The sequence below is a fragment of the Accipiter gentilis genome, chromosome 21 (assembly GCF_929443795.1).
Source record: "Accipiter gentilis chromosome 21, bAccGen1.1, whole genome shotgun sequence".
NCBI classification, from domain to species: Eukaryota; Metazoa; Chordata; class Aves; order Accipitriformes; family Accipitridae; genus Astur; species Astur gentilis.
Genome location: NC_064900.1, coordinates 11,158,792 through 11,178,888, shown reverse-complemented (window position 1 = coordinate 11,178,888; position 20,097 = coordinate 11,158,792). Strand labels below are relative to the sequence as shown.

The 20,097-nt window shown below is 42.8% G+C and overlaps 1 protein-coding gene across 18 annotated transcripts in view; it reads right to left on the bottom strand.

Annotated features, from left to right (window-relative positions):
* The window catches only part of BBX (BBX high mobility group box domain containing), a 148,110-nt gene that overhangs the window by 55,140 nt on the left and 72,873 nt on the right, over positions 1–20,097 (bottom strand). For all 18 annotated transcript variants that reach the window (XM_049824627.1, XM_049824635.1, XM_049824633.1 and 15 more), the window contains 3 exons: positions 10,266–10,436; positions 8,478–8,720; positions 2,061–2,259 (listed from right to left, as the gene is read on the bottom strand). In XM_049824627.1, the coding sequence (XP_049680584.1) occupies positions 2,061–2,259; positions 8,478–8,720; positions 10,266–10,427 (604 nt within the window). In that variant the 5' untranslated portion in view covers positions 10,428–10,436. The remainder of the gene's footprint in view (positions 1–2,060; positions 2,260–8,477; positions 8,721–10,265; positions 10,437–20,097) is intronic.

Genomic DNA, 20,097 nt, shown 5'->3' with positions numbered 1-20,097 from the left:
AGAGACTTAAAAGTGGGGTGGTTATTGTTGGAATGCCAAAAATAAAGGAGAGATATTAAATCCTGTGTGGGACTCAAAATAAGAAAGAAATATCTTATACTCTATATACTACATCCTCCAAAATGAAATATAATATGTAAAAAGCAATCAAGACAGGATTAACAATTACCAACAAGTGAAACAGATTTCCTGGAATGATTCTGGAATCATATAATCCATGTCCTAAGGAAGCTATCTGCCTTGAAGATGCAGGACAGTCAGTGGCATTTTAGAGGTGTTTCTGAGGAGGTTCAGCTAGATTTCAGTTCATCAGCTACTATACAGCCTGGATTTTAAAAGAGGTTGTGCTAGATAGAAGAGTCAGAGTTGAATTGAACTATCACATGATGTCAAGGAGAGAAGAACACAACAAAACTTGTTTAGCATGAACTGGTATATAGTTGACAAAACAGTAATCCATTTGGCATGGCAGACTTGTCATGATTTGGATGTTGCTAACATCTCTGTCAGAAGCTGTTGTTATTTTATGAGCTACTGTTACACTAGAAGAAATAGCCAGCCTTCAGTGGCACTAGGACTGGAGTCAGACCCCTATGATGTTTACTATGCTCAATGACTCAGTCTGCAGTAAATAAATAATAAAAAATTAAATCACATGTAGCATAGAAGGGCCTTCTTCAGAAATGAATGACTCTATAGATCGGATTAGATTAGTTTGTAATCAATTCTTAAGTTCTCTGTCCTCCGCTCTGACAGGTCTTGAGTCAAGATCTCTCTGTACTCAGAAACTCTGCATTTGGATAGCCCAGCAGCAGCACTGGGGATGGCAGACAGGTAGACCAAGACCTATTACTTGTTCTTTGTGTTAAATCAATAAACCTTTAAGGAGCATAGAAGTTACTCCTCTGATAACAAAAGCAGAATGGGATGAAGGGCCTTGTGATTTTTAGAACTGGTGTCCCATATATCATAACTACGTAGCATGAAAAACTTATTTTGATCACATTTCACAGTTCCTTCATAGCCAGAAGGAATTTCATTACCGGCATTTTCATACCGCTATGCTACCAAAAAGGTATATATGCTTTTTTATCCCTTTTTATCCTTTTAGACTTGTTCCATAAAACCATTTTCCACTTTCCAGCTCATGATCTCTCTAAGCACAAAAGTCCTATGTGCCACACACTTGTCAAACTAGGTGGGATACGACAAAGTTTCGAATACATCAGTATTTATAAAATTAGACACTTTAAACTGCAAAAAAAGAAAAAAAAAAGAAAAAAGGATGGAAGGATAGTAGGGGAAAAATTATTTTCTACTTTGACTGTTAGGTTCTTAAGCCGCCAGTACTTAACATTAATGTCTCTGTATTTCAAGGTCATGATTGCAACAGTTCTGCTATTTGTGGGTATCAGTGAGAGATTATCTGCCTTTCACCGGTTCAGGCACTCCATGTACACTTATTCAAGGATTTGTTTTTTTCTTTTTTTAAAAAATGTTTAAAAGGTTAGAATCCACACTTCCAAGGTATAATGGGTAAAAGAACATATTTTAAGTGAAATTAAATTACGCTTTTCTTGATTTAACTACAAATAGTTAGCTCCGCCAGTACATTCGTCCACAAGAATGCTAACACCTCCAACTTCATAAATACCCATAAAGTATTTTTGTAAACAGCAAATTACTGAACATAGTACAATGCTCTATGAAAAAGAATGCACACAATCAGCATTTTTCCTTTTTTACTAGAAAAAGAAATCTCTAACAGCAGATAAGCCAGAATTAAAAATCAATCAAATCTGGACCTCAAAAGGGGTATGGGTTATGATGCCACCTATCTGGACTCAACTCTTGAAAGCAATCATGCACTAAGGAAATTTTAGGTAGTTGTTATGCAAAGGTCTAACTAGAGTCTTGGCAACTTCATTTGGGACATAAAAGGTATTTGCACTACAGTACCATGTGTAATAAAGAAAACTGGTATCGCAGTTCAATTTCAATGCTGCATCCTCAAACAAAACGGCGATGCTATGTCTGAGTAACGTGGATGGAAATCTCACCTGCCATTCCAAAGTTCAGCTGTGGCATTTCTTCACTTTTTGTTGCTTTTCTTGGGCTTGGCAAGTCTTTTGCGGCGTCTGATGCAAAGGCCCATAACTTTTTCCTGTTTGTTACAGCAGATGTCTGAGTTTTTACAGGTTTGTTTGTTGTAGGGCACCACTTGTAGCCTGGATTTGCTTTCATAAATGCATCTTTGTACTAGAAAAGAAAAGGAAAATTACCAGTCATGCCAGTCATGACGTTACACTATCCACAGGGCAATAGACTGCACTGCGTGTAAGAGGATTTAATACAGCAAATAATCCTTAAATATCTTGATTTTTAATAGTTTAATCATATGCTTAGAGTCTGACCGCCAACACCATTTAATAATAAGAAATATTAAGTAGAGCTGTACGTTAAAAAGTGGGGTTTCTCTTTCCTCTCCTAAGAGTTTATCACCCAGAGCAGGCTGAAGTTCTGATCCTGCAGACTGCTCCCCAGTGCTTGTATGCTCACTCTCTCGAGAAACAAACACAGCTATTTGAATTCTTTTGCAAGTACAATCTTTGTTTACTTTCTAGTTTCAATGAAATGAAAACATACATTTAGCAATAGATGCAGCATGATCCTCCCTACCTTGCATTCATCTTTCTCTAGTAGTTCCATATTTTAGAATATTTGAGTATATGCTTTCCAAAACCAGGCACCGAAAATGAACCACTACCAGTATCATCTCATTTTCAGTAACTTCTGATACATCATCCCAGCGTTCCTTCCAAAATGTACCATGCCGCATGGCTGCATAAAATAAACTGGGACCATTTAAAACTTTCTTTGGCCTTGAGCACACAGCACACATCTCAGTTGTTTGCTATGTTCTTGGTATGAGGCAGCAAAACGAACAAAGCCAGACTAAACACGGGAGGTGGGAGAAAAGGTCTGGATCCTACACAGTTTGGGGGTGGGGGGAAGGATGGGGACCTATTTTATTCACAAAATGCAACAGTGACGTTTTCCAAGTATCTTGCTGACCAGACCAAAACAAGATTTTTGAATGTTGACAGCAATAAAGGGAGCACACAAAAGAGTATTTTAAATGTGTTGCTATGCAAGGGGGAGAACGGGCGAATCAGAGCAATACGCCACGCATTCCAGCTGCAAATGTTCGCTTAACAACTGATAGCGTCGTACTGATAGCACTGGCTCCTGTGGGAGCCTACCCAGTAAGTACCAGTGCTCACCGCAGGGAGAAGGAACCCAATACCTCTTCATGCACTAGGTAGCTCTCAATGGTGGCAAACAACCAAAAGAGTGGTTTTATCCTGAAGTACACGGCAGGGCAGCTGCAGGAAGTTTCTTCTGTGATTACACATGTTCCCACCCACCCAGCTGTCATCAGTCCCAGCTATGGCACAGAGAAGCACCTATGTTTCATGCACAAGCCTGCACAGAAATGCAAGCAGAGGGGGAAAAAAAATCCCTTGGGTATCAAATAAAGAAATAGCACTGAAAACCTTGTCCTCTGACACTGCAGTGTTTTCCCAGATCAGTAAAGGGCATGCCTTGTGGCAGGCTCTCCATTGCATGTGTATCACTTACTTTCATTTCCATCTTAACCTATTAGCTGGTACTTGCTACCTTCAGACTGTAGCAAGCATAAAAACGTTTCAGTTTACAAGAAGCACAGCACCATGTGAACCCGCTGTGTGAAGTCCTGTATTTATAGAAATGGCTATAAATAATAAAAATCTGCAGGGACTGCTGACCCACATACACGCTTGTATCTTCTGAATAGGGTGTATGTATCAAATCTGCAAACTAAGGACCGCGACACCTCTCACCTCACCCCTTTCCCCTTTCCCTCAGTTTGGTTTGGGAGCTCAGTACACCACAAAAATAGCCTGGTGGAGGGAAGGGAAGGGGAGGGGGTGAAGGAAGAGTCGGAAGGGAAATACACAGCGAAGCAGCTTTGCCTTCCATTGTTAAAGCCACAGCCCAGTCACAAATCATGTTTCCAGCCTGCAGAGTGCAAAGCACAGAATCGCTAGCAATGAGGTACATAAGCTCTTCCTATCAGCATTGCTGCTTCGAGTAGAGCAACTGAATTATTCTATGGAGTAATTTGACAAGCTGACAGGCTGCCCATCAAATGAGAACCAGAATGCATGCCATTTGTGAGACGAGGCAGCAATAAGCTTTTAATCAGTTTCCAACAAGAGCAATTCAAGTGAGCTGGTATATTAATGGATTTTTCCCTCTGCAAAGCCAAGAAGTGAACATTAACTGCAGTCTCTGAAGGAGAGGAAGCAAACTGAGGGAGGACAACTCATCAGCCCCTTTCACAGTTTCAACACTCAAGATAAATGAAAATGCAGAAAGTTAAACAATGGCCAAGAAGTAGTTTTATAAAATACATACAGGGGCCTGATCCAAATCTCAGGAAGACTTTCAGTATTGATTTTTGTGACTATTAGACCAAGGCCTAAAATGAAGTGATAGATTCTGTGTGCCAGTCATGAGAAGACAACTTGAATGAGCTACAGAGTCATGAGAAAATGCCAAAAGCATTAGTAGAGCTTACTGTTTTCCTCCATTTGACCAACTGTGCAGTAAACCAACTTAACACAGCCAGCCTAAGGACATTTCTACAGTCACTTTAAAAAAAAAAAAAAAAAAAAAAAAAAAAAAAAAAAAAAAAGTAAATCCTTAACCTGGAATGCAAAGACACTGCCTTGGCTCCTGCGCAAGTCGCAGGGACAGCCCTGCAGGGTCCTGTCCCAAAGTTCCAGGTAAGATAAAAAAAGCACAGGATATGTTTGTGGAATCAGTCTGATGTATCATTTCTGTTTTGTGAAAGCTTGGGGAATGATGTGCTATGCAGTAGGACCGGTGCCATTTTAGAGCTGAGGTTAAAAAAGGCACTGTGCTTTAGTGCAACTCCCTGAGTTGCTTTCATCACCAAATAAAAAAAGATTTGCTTTCTCCAGTGTGGTGGGAACAGGAGCTCACAAGTGGATTCCTGCTACACCTCAGGGTAGCAGTTAGCACATGCTTAACTTTAAATGTATGCTTAAATCCCACCAACTGGCTATTAAAAGTCACATGAATCCCAGAGATCTAACTAAAAAAAAATTAAATAAATAATAATTAAAAAAAGTCCCCAGAAAATGCTACAGTCCATTTTTCACTCCTGAAGGACGCAGGGTTCACATTACACGTTACAGTCCATACGTCACCCAGCGAACTTGCCAGACTCCAGACAGCATGCCAGAACATTTGTCGCTTCCTAACCTGACACAACTGCCAAAGCAGTGACATTGCAAGGATAGCAAGCTCCCAGTTGGGTTGACTGTACCTGTGAAACCACTGGCCGAGAGCTCATGAGGAGAAATGTCCAGCTCTGCCACTGAATTTATCAGGCTGCTCCCTACAGGAAACAATCCCAACTGCTTGGGTCCTACCGATGCAAAGATGTATTTAAAAATGAAGTGTTTTCTAGCAAGGGGAACAGGGCTTGAACAATAATAATCTCACTGGACATTTTCCAAGGCAGCTGAATATTCCCAGTAAGCCCTCTAAGAGTCAAGAGAAGAACGCTACCCCTATTATTGTAATAACAAGAAAATGCTGGAGCATATTTATGAGTGGCCAGAATTCATTTTCCCCTCAGTGAAGGGAAATGCTAACGAACAGCATGAACACTCGTGGTTCCAGTAGGAGTATTTATCAGCTACTGGGCTTATATCCTAGATAATGAAACTTTCAAAGTTAAGTTGATCTAGGAAGTCTGCAGGATACAAATAGAAAGCCTACTCCTAAAGAAAACACCAGCAGGAGCTGACACCGAGCTCTGCAGGCACAGCATGAGGTCTCCAGAGAAGGTGTTGCTACAAGAGACCATGAACCACAAGACTGAAAATAGAGGGAGCATGGGGCAGACAGGTACATAAGGGGATTTCCCAGAAGTGCCTCAATTAACTATAGACCTGATTATCCTCTCAGTGGGAATCAGGGATAGATGTCTAACTCACCAGGAAACATCCCGTAACTCCACTTGGCAAAATGTTTGGGTGCCTAGATCTTGCACATAGCTAGACATATGTAAGTAAATATACAAATGCATTGATTTTCGCACTGCTGAGATAGTATCACTGCTGGTACTAAGCAGCTAAGAAACTGAAAGCTTCTTGCTTGATGCTTGATCTAAGCTAACCGGCTTTCTAAACTATGGCTTCAAGTAGTAAAAACATTCTCGAGACTATAAAACAACAGGGGTTGTAGCCACTGAAGCAGGGACCACTTCTGTCAGGTCCACTCGTATCTCTGGAAGAGCAATTCAGATGCTCAAGGTACACGAGACATGTTGCAGGGGTAGCGGGTATGACACAGGGATCTCCTTTGGGAGATGTGTGCCCTGCCAGGGCAGTAGCTAGAGGCTATGAGGTGAAAACTGGAAGTCAAAGGGCACTGAAAGGCTACATTTAAGTAACAGAAGCTCATCCACTATATTTTAAACCTCCATGAGCTTATACATACAGGTACTCAAAGAGAAGATTACTGGTACAATGGCAATTTTATGTCCTTCCAAAGGCATTCACCTTCTCGACTTTTAAATGAGCTGACCCCAGAAAAATACCAATAAATGGTTCGCACTAGAGTTGACATTAACATCTTTCTGACAGTCTCAGCAGTAAGCCTAACTACAAAAATGAGTGTTAAAACAAAACCACCGATCCACACACACAGAACAGGCCTGTTGGTGAAGAAGGCCCAAATACATTCAATAGCACATTATAGCTGCTAATTATTGTTTTAACATACAACTGTTTAAAGAATAAAAATTATACGCTATCTCTCTTCTACACATTCTTGGAACTAGTTGTAATGATGTAAACTACTTAGATTTCTTGTTTCGCTTTGACATTGAATATGCAATTTGTTCTTCATGCCAAGAAAAATAAATAAGTCGCTACAGGAACAATGATTTCTCCAACAATATGATTAATAGTTTCAGATCTGTCACTTCATATATAAGTTCTGCAATTATTTTCCTTCTTAATGAATGAGCTTCCTTCAGCAAGACAAAAGGCTACAAAACCCAGCCATATCAGGTTTGTTTCTTCCAAAAATTATTTCTTCATTTTCATCTTTCCTTCCTCTGTATCTGTACTGGATCTCCTAATTGCCCTTTTCCCACACATTGCAAGAAGCATTGCTAATTTGTAAGTGGGAATGCAGAACAAATCATGAATGGCTGGACAAAGCTGAGACTCAAGTATTTCAATGCTGTGTCACAGACAGGGAACTACAGAGGTACTACAGACCCTGCTTCAAAAAGGACCTGCCATGCAGAACACTTTGTTTTTCCTGTGGATCTTTCCACGCTCACACAAACTACTGAACGGACCTTATATACACATGTTAAAAGTAGAAGACAACTTCAGGTGACAGGTTAGGTACAGATAATAGTTTCCCCAATCGTTTCACAGCTATCTGTACTTCCTGTAGCATGCTAGCATTACTCGACAAATGAGAGAGATGTTCTTCCTTCTCACTGGCCCTCCATTATTTTTTCTAAGACTGAATTCAAGGGTTGCCTGCAACCTACATCACACAGGTAATTGCAGGGATCTGTTTTGGGGTGATGGTATCAGCCTACGTAACTGTCTGTGCATGTCTCACTCTGCTATCAAAATCCACAGCCTTCTTGGGGCCAGCTTACCAAGCAAGCTACTTCTTAAAAAGCCTCATTTAAATTTTAAGCTGACATCAAGATACTTTGTGAAATATGGGGATAAATCTCTTTTCCATGCTCCCAGTTAAAGGACTCTGACTATGTACTGCTCTCTGATTTGGGTATTGGACTCTGCCTCACCGAAGGTTGCTCTATCAGAAACTGGTTAACAATACATAGGGAGAGTACTTAATGAAACACTAATAATTTTTAAATTCTTTAGCATCACAGGTAAAAAAGGACGATGTTTGTTGACTATGCTTTTGGCTTGGTCCACCTGTATTATAGTAGCAACCTGTATTATTGATACCAAATGCACAGCTTGAGCTAAATATCACTAGTCATCTGACACTGAACTGCATGTTATTGCTTTCAATGGCCACTATCCACACGCTATCCATGTGTTAATGCTTGTATTGCAGGAATTATCAGGTGATATCTATCACAAAGTGCATACATTTGTACCAATGACTACTACAGCCAGGTTAGTTCGTGTACACAGATTGATTTCTTTTCATTCTGGTCCAAAGGACCAAGTGAATCAAAAGCAAGAACAGTGGCTGCTCTGGGCACTATAATTCTACTGGGGAAGCTAAGGAACTCATGGAGGAGAAAGACCCCACAGAAAACACTTAATACACAGAAACAAGACAAATAGGTAGTGAACTCCCTTTACATCCACCATTCAGACAGAACATACCTCCTTGGCCATGTCAGTGTATTTCTGCTTTTCTTTTGGATCTAGAACAGCCCACCAATCTGCCAAGATCTTGGTCGCGCCACGATTATCAAGGCGGGGGTGTTCTTTTCGCACAAGAGAGCGATGGCGTTTGCAGAACAAGAGAAATGCATTCATTGGTCGGCGAGCTCGTTGTTCTGAGGACTCGTCATCTTCGGTTTCATCAGCATCCTGCTCTAAACCATCAGCGCCAAGGAGTGGCACCTACCAGAATCAAAAGGGAAGGGGTGTAAACTCAGTTATCCATGATTCTCATGGAGACTTAGAGTGTGTGTGTGAACAAGGGAGATGCACGTGGATACACACAGCTGTCTCCAAAGGCCATCTGTTCCATCCAGAAGACCCGTGGTTCTACATCAAACCTCCTAACCTGATGGTCCAAGGTTCATTCATGCTCTCTGCAAGACTTAAACTCCGACTTGCACGTGGAGCGGATTTCTAAGCTGAGGACCATTCTCTAGTAACAGTCCTAACGGGCTGGAGGGAAGAGATCCTTCCTACCCCATTCCTACAACCTAGAAATCATCTCAGTGGGATGAGGTGAGCAGAGCTACCTTGGTCCTCAATCACACACGTCTGCAACTACAGAGTGCACAGGAAGGAAAGCACGTAGGTACCAGTTGTTTCCCCATCTCCTGCCGTTCATTACTCAGCCTCCGAGCTGTGCTGCAGTGCAGCCACTGCACAGCTGCCCAGTCGGAGACAGAGGGCAAATCTCAACACTGCCAAAATATGCTCTCTCCACTTACCGCCCAGTGTATCATTCCTACAAGGGACGCACCACAGAAGACTAGCTCTGACTGAATGAAATGAATTGCTGTCTGGGACAGAAAACCACCTAACTGCAACACTTCTATTTTATATCATGTTGTGAAAGTGACCTGTAAGGTCAACAGAAAGCGCTGTCAGAGTGTCAGGCTGTTCTTTGCTGCTCCTTATCCTTGTCGAGGTCATCCTTCCCTATCAGGTATGTGGTTCAAGGCAGGTCTCCTCAGCACTGACCTCTCCCTTCCTGCCTCAGGAAGGCATCAAGGAAATGCAGATATGAACGTTATCCACATGATGGAAACATCACATTTCTATAACCCATTCCCACTTCCTGTTACAGAGGATGAGTTTAACTGTACATTTGTTAGGTGCCACATTGTAGGGTCCTTACAGAAAAAGGGCAAGGCCAGCATATTGAACAATACCAAAATACCAAGCATCAAACCAGAGACAGATTATTCCACCTGCGCTCTCAATATTCTGGAAGATAAGTTGAATTTCACATGCAAAGACAGTAAAAATAATTCACAGTTTTTCCTTCTTTTCCCCTTTTAATCTATTTTTTTAATCTTTAAAAAAAAGAAAGAAAACTATTAGCTTCCTATGTCCTCAGAGCCACTAGAAGCAGGTAACAAGCACAGGCTAACTTCATGTCTAAAATAAACAATTAAAAAACCCATGTCAAAACCCCACCTTGAGCAACTGAGATGTGCAACACATTATTAAAACAACCCAGTTAAAACCCTTACAGTCTAATTCTAAAAAAGAGTTTTGTCCAAGATTTTAAAAGCATGATTGACAATTCACTTTTTTGTTATTTGCTACTTGCCTTTATAGCCTCAGGGGCAGAGCATCATTCTTTTCATTGGCTGTGTTCGTTCACAAAACAGAACAGCAAGAAGCAAACAAAATAAAAACACAGCTGGGGAGAATCTGACCCACGATTAACATTCTACAGTCAAAGCATCCAATGAAGTCTACCTTATCAATATCTTCGTCGTCTTCCTCTTCTTCCTCCTCTTCAGAGAAGTCAAGGAGTTTCTTGGCAAGCAGGGGATGCCACTGAAGACACTTTCGTTTTGGTCGCTTCCCAGTTCCTTCTCCTTCTGTCGAATGATCCTTATTCCTACTACTGCCTTTCATTACTGTGACCTGTCATGCAAAAATAGTCAGAAGTTCACAACAAACCCTTAGGCATAAACGACCATCATATAGATAATTAAACAAACCAGTGACAAATATATGGGACTTTAATGCAACACTCTCAGAAGTTTTGGCAAGATACTAGATAGAGAATTTATTCCAGTTATCAACAACAGCATGGATGTATCTTTTCCAATCTTAACATTTCCACCTAATGCCCATATTAACTAGTAACATAAAATTTAAGAGCATGAAGCAAGGGCACTAGCCAGTCCAGCTCTCAAATGTGCTCATGTCTGAAGGATAGCAGAGAAGCCCTCACACTTCACTAGTCAAGTGACTGAGAGACCACAGCTCTCGCACACCTGTGTCCACTGTAGTTTTTCATATTTTGCCACTGCAAATGTCAGGATATCCCTCTTTTTAGCAGTGGAACATATTGCCAGCCACTCATCTGTTAATGATGCACTTACATATAGCAATGTTGATGCAGAAGCCCATGACACTATGAGCTAGGATTTCCCAAGTGCCATTAAAAGGTGCAATAGAGAAATCTGACTCCCTGCCTAAGAGAAGTGAATTTTAATACACGAAATTTGAAGCAAACAAACAGAAGTAGTTACCCTGATGCTTCCAAAGTACTCATCAACAAGAGCCCACACACAGCAAACGAAACAAACCATCTGCTGAACCAAGTGCATGCAGAAAAATTAAAAATGGCATTTTCCTGGATGCATATTAGAGTTTTTTAGCTCCTCCTCGCTCATCAGCAGTACCTGGTCCCCACCAGATAAGGACGCCTGGTAACTTTGTAGTAGCTTGCCATTAATCTCCACACTTTGCAGTCCCCATCATGCCACTTCTATCTGGAGCACATTTAAACTTTGACTTCAAGGCACCCACTCCTCTGTTCATGTTCTGTAACCGACTCCTGTCTTTTCAGCAAGTGTTATATGGCACATAATCACACACCAGTTCACCTAAATCTTTGTCCGTAACTTGCAAAGCAGATCCAAATACACAGAAACAACCAACTTTGGCTTTAAAAGAACATTAAAGTGAGGAAAATCAAGCTGCAATCCAGTATCACGAAACGCAAGTCTGAAATTGTTTCTATCCCGCTGTGACCTTCGCCATGTACCACACTGCACCATGCTCCCCATCTGTCTCTCTTCCTAAAGTGCTGAACCACCATTTGCTTCTGTTTGGGCTATTTTCGGACACAAATCGACAAAGTAGCTGAGTTACTGTTTGAGCAGTGACTTCAGCTCCTGTGGGCAGCACAGATTTGTTAAGTCTCAGAGTTTGTTACGTGACAGAGATCTGCCTATTACTGTAGTCAATAAAGTACGCAGCCTATTTCTGAGCAGGATAAATGTACTACAAGTACAATGGGGAGTCAGCTACTCCAGCCCTTACCATTGACTTATCTAGGCAAGCTTATTGTATGGTTTCTGCCTACAGTCAGCCCTAAGTAGGACAAGTATTACTGGTAGCCTTCTACCTCATTAGTGTGAAACTAAATTAACGTTTGAAGAGTGCTCCATGATCCTCCTTCACAAAGCTCAGCTGACGTCTCAGTGCTGTTTGAACAACAGCACTGCCTTTAGCTGGGCCCTCTCTGCCTCCTGCCCTTCAAAAGATGAGCAAGAGAAAACTTCACAGGACTTAAGTGATCCCACAGTGTATTTTACACATGTTCTCCATCACCCCAGAGGCCCTGCCTATGCTCGACGCTGAGCTCAGCAAGGCAGCGCAGACCCTAGGCATCGGTCACCTTGTGAATTCCTAAGGGGCTCGCAGCACGTTACGTCTCTTTACTACCGCCCAGCTCACGAATAATTTTTCTTTTCTATGCATGAAGGCTAGGTACTGAACACCCAGTTATGCCCGAAGTAAATTAACCAAAACTCACTGCACATTAGTGCTGAAATAGAAACATATGCTCAGCTTCAAGAATTCAAGTGATGTTCATTAGGCTGTCTTCTTAAATTGTTAACCATTCTACCCTACTCGTCACCCTGAAGCAGCAGTTCTACTATAAAGAGGCTTTTTAACAAGATGGGTCATCATCCTATCAGCTGAACAAGCATTTAGGAGATCCCCCACACAGAGTAAGTCAGATCTGGCTGTTATACAGGCACCATTTATTACAGAAAGACACACACTCGCTCTTCGCTTGCACTTCGGTGTAAATCTCTGCAACGGTCAACAACAAAAATTCTCCTGATTTAACGCCACTGATGGAATGAATGAGGCCACAGACTGACTTCAAACTTTACTTTTTTTCCCATTTTTGCCTATCCAAGTTCTCACAAGTTTTGACCTATATTTCAGACACTTTCTTGGTGTTTACTTTTTGCTGATGCCTCTCAGTCAAATGTAGGATTGGCATAATGAAAAATGTTCTAATTCTCTATTACATCGCATGGGACTTTTCCTCTTAAAAATGGATGCTGACATAGTATGATGAATTTGTTTTCCTTTGGATTGCTTCATCTTCCATATTACTACCCCACACTTCATGGACATTTCTGACATAACTATTGATATATTCACATACAATTACATAATTATGAAAGAAGCTGGCCCATAAAAAAAAAATCCAGTCAAACGCAAAACACAGATAACATGTACACTTTCATTCTTTTTTTGTATGGAAGATTTTGGCAAGACATAGTGTAACTACTTAGACAAGACACTCCACGGTCAAGTGAATGCACGTATGATTAAATGACAGCGCAAGTTCTACTGGCATTATTTACTTGTTGAATGGCAAAACATCAATAGAATGCACTTAGTGGACTCTTCAGATTGTATTTATTTATCTGATTTTTTCCCCTCAACACATCATCAATAGCATGTTAGTTGCTCATTTTGTATGGGAGACGGGAAGCTGGTAGACAGTAGCAAGCAAAAATACCAGCTCCTTCTCTCCCTCTCAGGGATCCCTGAGTGCTGGCAAGCACCCCTAACCAGCAAGCTTTTGAAAAGAGAGCTGGACTTGGACCCTACAAGAACTAAAGCATGCATTTAAGTTTGGCAATTAAATAGTTGCATAGTAAGTCACGGAACAAGTCATGGGCAGTCTTTGCAGGATTTGGTGCTTAAAAATATAGGAGACACACAGCACCCAAGATACACAGCACCCAAAGTGCAATGTTTGCAATAACTGGAATTTATGAACCATGTAACAAAAAAAATGTAATTTCTTCTACAGTATCAGTAAAAATATCATGTATCTTTTAAGGCAGATGTAAAGGCTTTTAGAAGTTAGCAAGAGGAAAAACAATTAAAAGAAGCTAACAAGATTTTACAAGGTATTTCACAGCTTAAGGATGACAAAAATTGACAGACACTAGGGACAAAGTAGGAATATTCCAACAAGACAAGACAAAAGTATGGACAGCTTTGCTTAAAATAAGCCACATATGCTTTATAACATCACCAGAGGATACCTGTCAAGGCTGAAATTCATGATCCACTGACAGCAACAGATACCTTCAGGGTGATGTTCTACACCTACGTTTTAGCACACATACAGATCAAATGTTGCAGAGATACTATACCAGTAAAAAAAAATTAACTTTTTTTTTTTTTTTTTTTTCATTTTGGCATGCTGGTTGTATTATTTCCTTTCTGGTCCTAGAAACATTAATCAAAGAATCACAGTTTTCTTGGATGTCTTACAAACACATATACCTAATAGGGCTTCAGAGAGAAAAAAAAAAAAAGATTCCTTAAGAAAAGAGCTGGATGGTGGGGGGACGCGGGGGAGAAGAAGAATGATTGTTTAGCTTTTTACAACATACGCTTCTATTTCAATTACACAACTGTATGCAAGTCTACCTTTTTTAAGTGTTCATTAACAACAAGCATTTGATGCCCTTCACAAAGTTTTGCTTTCCTCCTACCTTCCTCTGTTATTTACAAAACCTGATATAAGGAAGTGACCAACTTCTGCAGTTCTAATTTTGGGACTATCTCACCCCACAGTTGATCTGTCACCAAGAATGATGCTAGTGCTTGTGCTGAACAAGCTGCACTCACCAGGCATTCCCCAAACTACATCCACAAAAACCAAAATCCAACAACCGCTGTAAGGCACATGGATTTCTTTCTAGCCTATAGTACCAAGACCTGTAAAAGCAGAACCCCAGAAATGTGAATTGTGACTATGGTGTAGTCCCTGTTGCAAAGTTCTCTGTGGAAGAATGTGTGAACTTCAGCAACACTCTTCTTATTTCCACGAGGACAGTGGAAATGAATTTCTGTTTTCCTGTTACCTTAAAATCACATTTCCTGGAGTCCAGCTAATTCCATGCAGATTTCTGGTCCAAAGGAGCAAAGGGAAAGTGTCAAGTGGACTTCCCACACTTTCTGCTCAGTTTTACACTAAATTCTCTACTACTTTATGAAAAAAAAATACCAAAGAGAAAAAAGAGAACCAAACTATGACTATGGTTTGGGGACTACCAAGTCAGTGACCTGAGTTCTTTCAACAAAGAAACAGGAGACTGGGGAATGAGTTCATGTTCTCACTGGTCTAGTGGGCTGGAGAGGTATTTGAATTTTCAAATAAAAGCAAAAGGAGACTGCTGGCAGTAAAATACACCTACACGAAAACCGAAAGTTTTTTTTTTTTAAAAAAAATTCTTTTAGGTCTGGAATAACTGAACCAGAATATTTCCATAACAAAGGACAAAAACTAGTTGGCACTAATTACTGACCAGTCAGTGAATATATTCTTGTTTCACAGCAGAAAGCCATTAATGAGCTTTCTAATTTTTGGAGATGTGATGGTTTAATGCGGGACATGCTGTGACTCAATGGAGTCCTGTTTGCTAGCAGAGGTTTGGGATAGACACTCACCACACGAAACCCTTAGCAACACAGCAACAAGTCTTACTTAATTTTTAATGACATGCTCTTCCATTTTCATAAATGATTTTAAACTATTCCTCATTCTCTTAAACTCAGATCTGAGTTGCTTTGTTCTCCAATACATAACTTAATCCCAAGATCATCAAAAGAATGTCAACAGCACTTTTTTGAATTTTGGGGATTTTTTTAAGTGAATCTTTCATGCCTACCAAAGAGAAATAAAAAAAGTCAACAGATTTTAAACCTCAGCTCTACTCTTCCTCTGCACATTCCCAGATGCACAAGAAATAAGACGTTCTTTGGCATTTTTTAATGCAAAGAAATCAACCAGGTTTTGTCTAGTATGAAAAGCACTTTATGTTGAACAACTGGACTCACCATTAGCATGGTATCAGGATGCCTCAATTAAAAAAAGCAGGGGGGAAGGAAGGAGAATAAATCTGTTACTAGTTTTGACTTGCCTTTTTTATGTGCATATTATTTAGTTTTGCTTTTGGTTAAGTCTTTGCAGCTATCGAATGGTTGTAAGGGCATTTCACGTGCTAGCTCTCTCCAAATCTGCTTTTAAAATGGAAATCACACAGACAGCAAGTGCGCAGGATGGCACAAGAAAACCTCACACTGAACAAGAAAATCTCACGTATTCAATACACAGAAAAAACTTGCCTATTCTGTGCAAGGAATACTCTGTCCAGATATGCTTGCGTCACCACTTCAGGCAACTGTGTTTTAAAAGATACTAAATGAACATGAATCTTTTCCATGAGACTTAAGCATAATACAAGAAATGAAGCTTGAAAACTCATGAGGAGATATGTAATCTACTGCAAAGTCTTTTAATGATGGCTGATTTTAAGTAACGATTTCTCGTTTGTTTTTCTAGTTCTCTTTTTTTCTTCTTCATTTATAGAAGACAACATGAAGAAATATAATAAAATAATATTTTACTTTGTAGGGAGTTCTTCAGCCTTTAAGAATGTCCTTATTAAAATAAGTGAAAGACAGGCAAACCCTGCCTGCTATAAAATTGCCCTCAAAAGACACACTTAGGAACTGGATCCTGTCATTACAGTGCATGAGTAAACTGATTAGAAATTAAAAAGACAAAACTTAGCATAGATCTCAACTACTGGGTTTTCCTTAATGTCCCTGTCAGAGAACAAACACAGCTGACTGCACCCTACTCGGCCAAGTAAGTATTTCAACCAACACTCAGCCTGAAATTTAGTATGTAACCCAAACTTGGGAGTGCTACATTAGCTATGGTACTGGAAAACCAAAGTGTAGAGTGTATCATGGTTAGGCTGCAAGCAAGTGCTTGCTGTCAGAAGGGCAAACTACTTGTTAAACTACAACTTGGTACTTTTAGTCTAGAAAATACACTCAAAAAAAACCCCAAAAAAAGGAAAAGGGAGCAAACAGTAAAAAGACAGGGGAGAAAAGAGAGTGAAAAAAGTGCATAGAAAAGAAAAAAGAATTAAGAAAAAGGGCAAAGAAAAACAAAGGAAAAGCTCTGTGAAAACTAGCATCGTTTAGCTTGACAAAGACAAAACAACAGGCTTTGAATACATAAAAGACATGAGCAAATAATCTGTTTTCCACATCCATAATGCAGAGCACAAGTGGGTGGTCTCTGCTGACGGGAAGGAAAACGGAGGCCAAGCCCTGGAGAGCGTTCCCTCGCAGTGGTACAGGAGCAGCAGAAGGGAAGCGTCTGCCGGGGGGGGTCACCCAGCGCCCCGGGACCCCCAGGGCTGTGGCATGCAGGGCAATGGCACTGCGGAACAAACCGTCCACGTCATCATGTGTCATCACCCCTAGCCCATACGCTAAATGTAAAAAAAAATTAATTATGAAAACGAAGTGGTGCATGATATTTCAAACACATAACTAAAAAAGTATTTTACAAATGTACTCAAAATATACTGAATGCAAATATGATGGTTGGATAGGAGTTTGGACAATCTTTGTAAAAATGACTGCCCTCCCAGTTCTGTAACGTCTTTGTTATGTTGTTGCTTGGGGTTTTTTTTTCCCCTCCATTTGGATGTTTGTCCCCCAGTCTGAATGCCAGGTAACAGCAACTTATTAGGTAAAACCAAATCAGTACATCTATCTTCAGTTTATCAGTGCTGGAAGGTACCAGCGGGAAGGCTTACGGGAATTGGCTCCCGGACCTACACAAGTAATTTTTATAAAGTGAGAAATAGTTTAGAAGATGGCCAAGGTTTTATTTTCTACTATGCTTTACCCTACATAAACCTAATCTCCAAAAAAAGTCAGAGCTTGAAACGGTAATTATTAATTTTTCAATAACAAAGCGGCCAACACTTTTCAAACAGACTTGCTGAGGCCGGGCACAACAATAGAGGTTGGGCTCTATTTTGGACCAAGCTTTTAATGAAACTCTCGTGGATGAAACGCCAAGCCACCGACCCCCCAGTTTGCTCCGTTCGGGCAATGCAGTCTCCGTTTGGCCACGCCAAACCAAAACACCGGTGCCGCTCAAAACCGAGGCACATCCACAAACCCAACGCCTCCTCAGCAGGTGAGCATTAAATCCCGGAGGAGGAGAGGGTACGGGGAGCACGCCTGCCCAAATGGCACAGCAGCTGGGGCCCAGGAGGGGCTGGCATGCTGCGGAGGGTGGCTCAGGGAAAAGGAAGAGGAGGAGGAGGAGGAGGAGGAGGAGGCGGCGGCATCGGAAATGCTGCTGGTGCTGCTCCCCGGTGCCAAGAGCGACCCGCCCGGGGCGGTGAGAGAACAGCCGGTAACCGCGTCCTGGCACCGGTACCCGCGCTGGATGGAGCGGGGCTGATAAGGGCCGCCCGGGCTGCCGGACCCGCCGGCGGTGCCGTGGCCAGGCACGGGCAAGGGCTGCGGGGCAGCCACGGCGAGGGGCTACGGGTGGGTGCCCGTAGCTGCTGCCGCTGCTGCCGGGTCCCGCCGGCCGGCCGGGCACCGCTCCCACCGCACCAAACCCGCCGGGCGAGGGGGCCGGGCGCCTCGGACGTTTTGGGGCTCCCGCACCGACGCGCCCAGTCCCCAGTGCTATCGAGCCACCCCTCCACCCCCCGGGGTGTTTTGGGAAGAGGGAAGCGGCACTAAGTACCTGCTGCGGGGGACAAGGGGAAGGCGCGGTGGCATTCGGCTGCCCCGCTGAGCGACGCCCTCAGGCGGGGAGCGGGGGCCCTTCGCGGGCCCAGCAGACACCCCCGGAGGTGCCGGAGGCTTCCTCGGAGCGGGAGGACGCGGAGCCGCAGCGGCGCCCGGGCGGCAGGTGAAGCGGCCCGGGCTCTGTTTACTTGTTTACTTCCGAACGGGCCGCGTTCGGAACACGGGGGTTCCAAACCGACCGACCGACCGACCGACCGACCGGCGGCGGGGCGGGGGGGCTCCCACCTGAGCCTCGCCCTTTTCAAAGTAAACGTAAAAAAAAACCCCCAACACCCCACCCCCCCAAAAATAAAAAAAATACACCCCCACCCCCCAAATGAACCCCACCAAGAAGCAGCACGCAGCACGGAAATAAAACACCATCCAACCCACCCAAACAACTGGCGGGCAATTAGTCTCCGCGAAGCAGCTCGCTGGGGCAGGCGCGGGGAAGGCTGCTCACCTCCCCTGGGCCGCCGAGCGCGCGTCTTCGACGGAAGAGTTCGCCTTGCTGAAATAGGTTTGGGGGTGTAAATCACTAACATCTTTATTCAAACGCATTAATGATCCAAACGGGAGCCTCCACAGAAGGATGCAATTTAAACAGTTTGAAGTAGCCAGCCATAACCCTTTCGTATTAACTACCCCCCCCCCCCCCCCCCCCGATTGTGTGGCTTTCTTCCAGAGTCACTCGAAAAAAAGCAGTCGTCTGAAGACTCGGGTCTTAAACCAAAACAGGCCTTTTTTTGCCTTGAACTTAAGTTACAGTAGGACATTTGCTATTGCAGGATTAATTTCAGCCCTCAGCAGCTGCAGAGGCAGAAACAACAAAACAAGAAACCCAGCGAGTCACAGGCCACAGCTACACTTACTTCACCAAAATGTTAACGGGACTCCAGCGACACACTCTGCTAGCCAAAAGTTCTGGGTCATAAAGTGCAGCAGACAAGCATTTGTTAGAGTGAGAGCCGCCTTTCCGGACACCAAGCACGAACCACCCCACGTGCCAACCCGATGGCCACAGCAAGCACGTCTGCCCACAGTCACGTGCATCCCCTGGGAAAATCCACCTGGATTAGCCTAGCGGCTTCCTTTGCCTGGAGCTCTGGGAGAGCAAGCCAGGGTCTCCCTCACCGCATCCTCTGCGCAGTGCAAAGGACCCAGGCACTGGGGAGCAGCGTCCAGCCTCCTGCTTATGTAGGTGAGGCCATACATTGGGACACCTGCGCTACTAACACCGGCCCTGCTCCTAGGTGAAGGAGATGTGACCCACCCAGCCAGAAAGCTTCGGCGTCCTTTCGTTCCAAAGCAGCGTTTCTTTTTGCTCCTACATCTGCTGCCACAACAGGAGAGAGCGCCAACAAACCCAGGAAGGTGAGGAGCGTAAATGCCTGAAATGCAAAACACAGAGGAGGCAGAGCCCAACCTACTTCGCGATGCTTCCTCCCACGAAGATGGGGGATAATGACAACACGCGCTACAAAAGCCCTCTGCTGATGCCAGAGCAATTTATCGATAGCGCACTTTTCCGCCAGGAACACAGTAGACTGTGAAATGCAACCACCTCTCAGACAGGGGACGGGTGCTTGTCGGCAGAGCATCATAGACGGCAGCAACAGCACAATCCAAA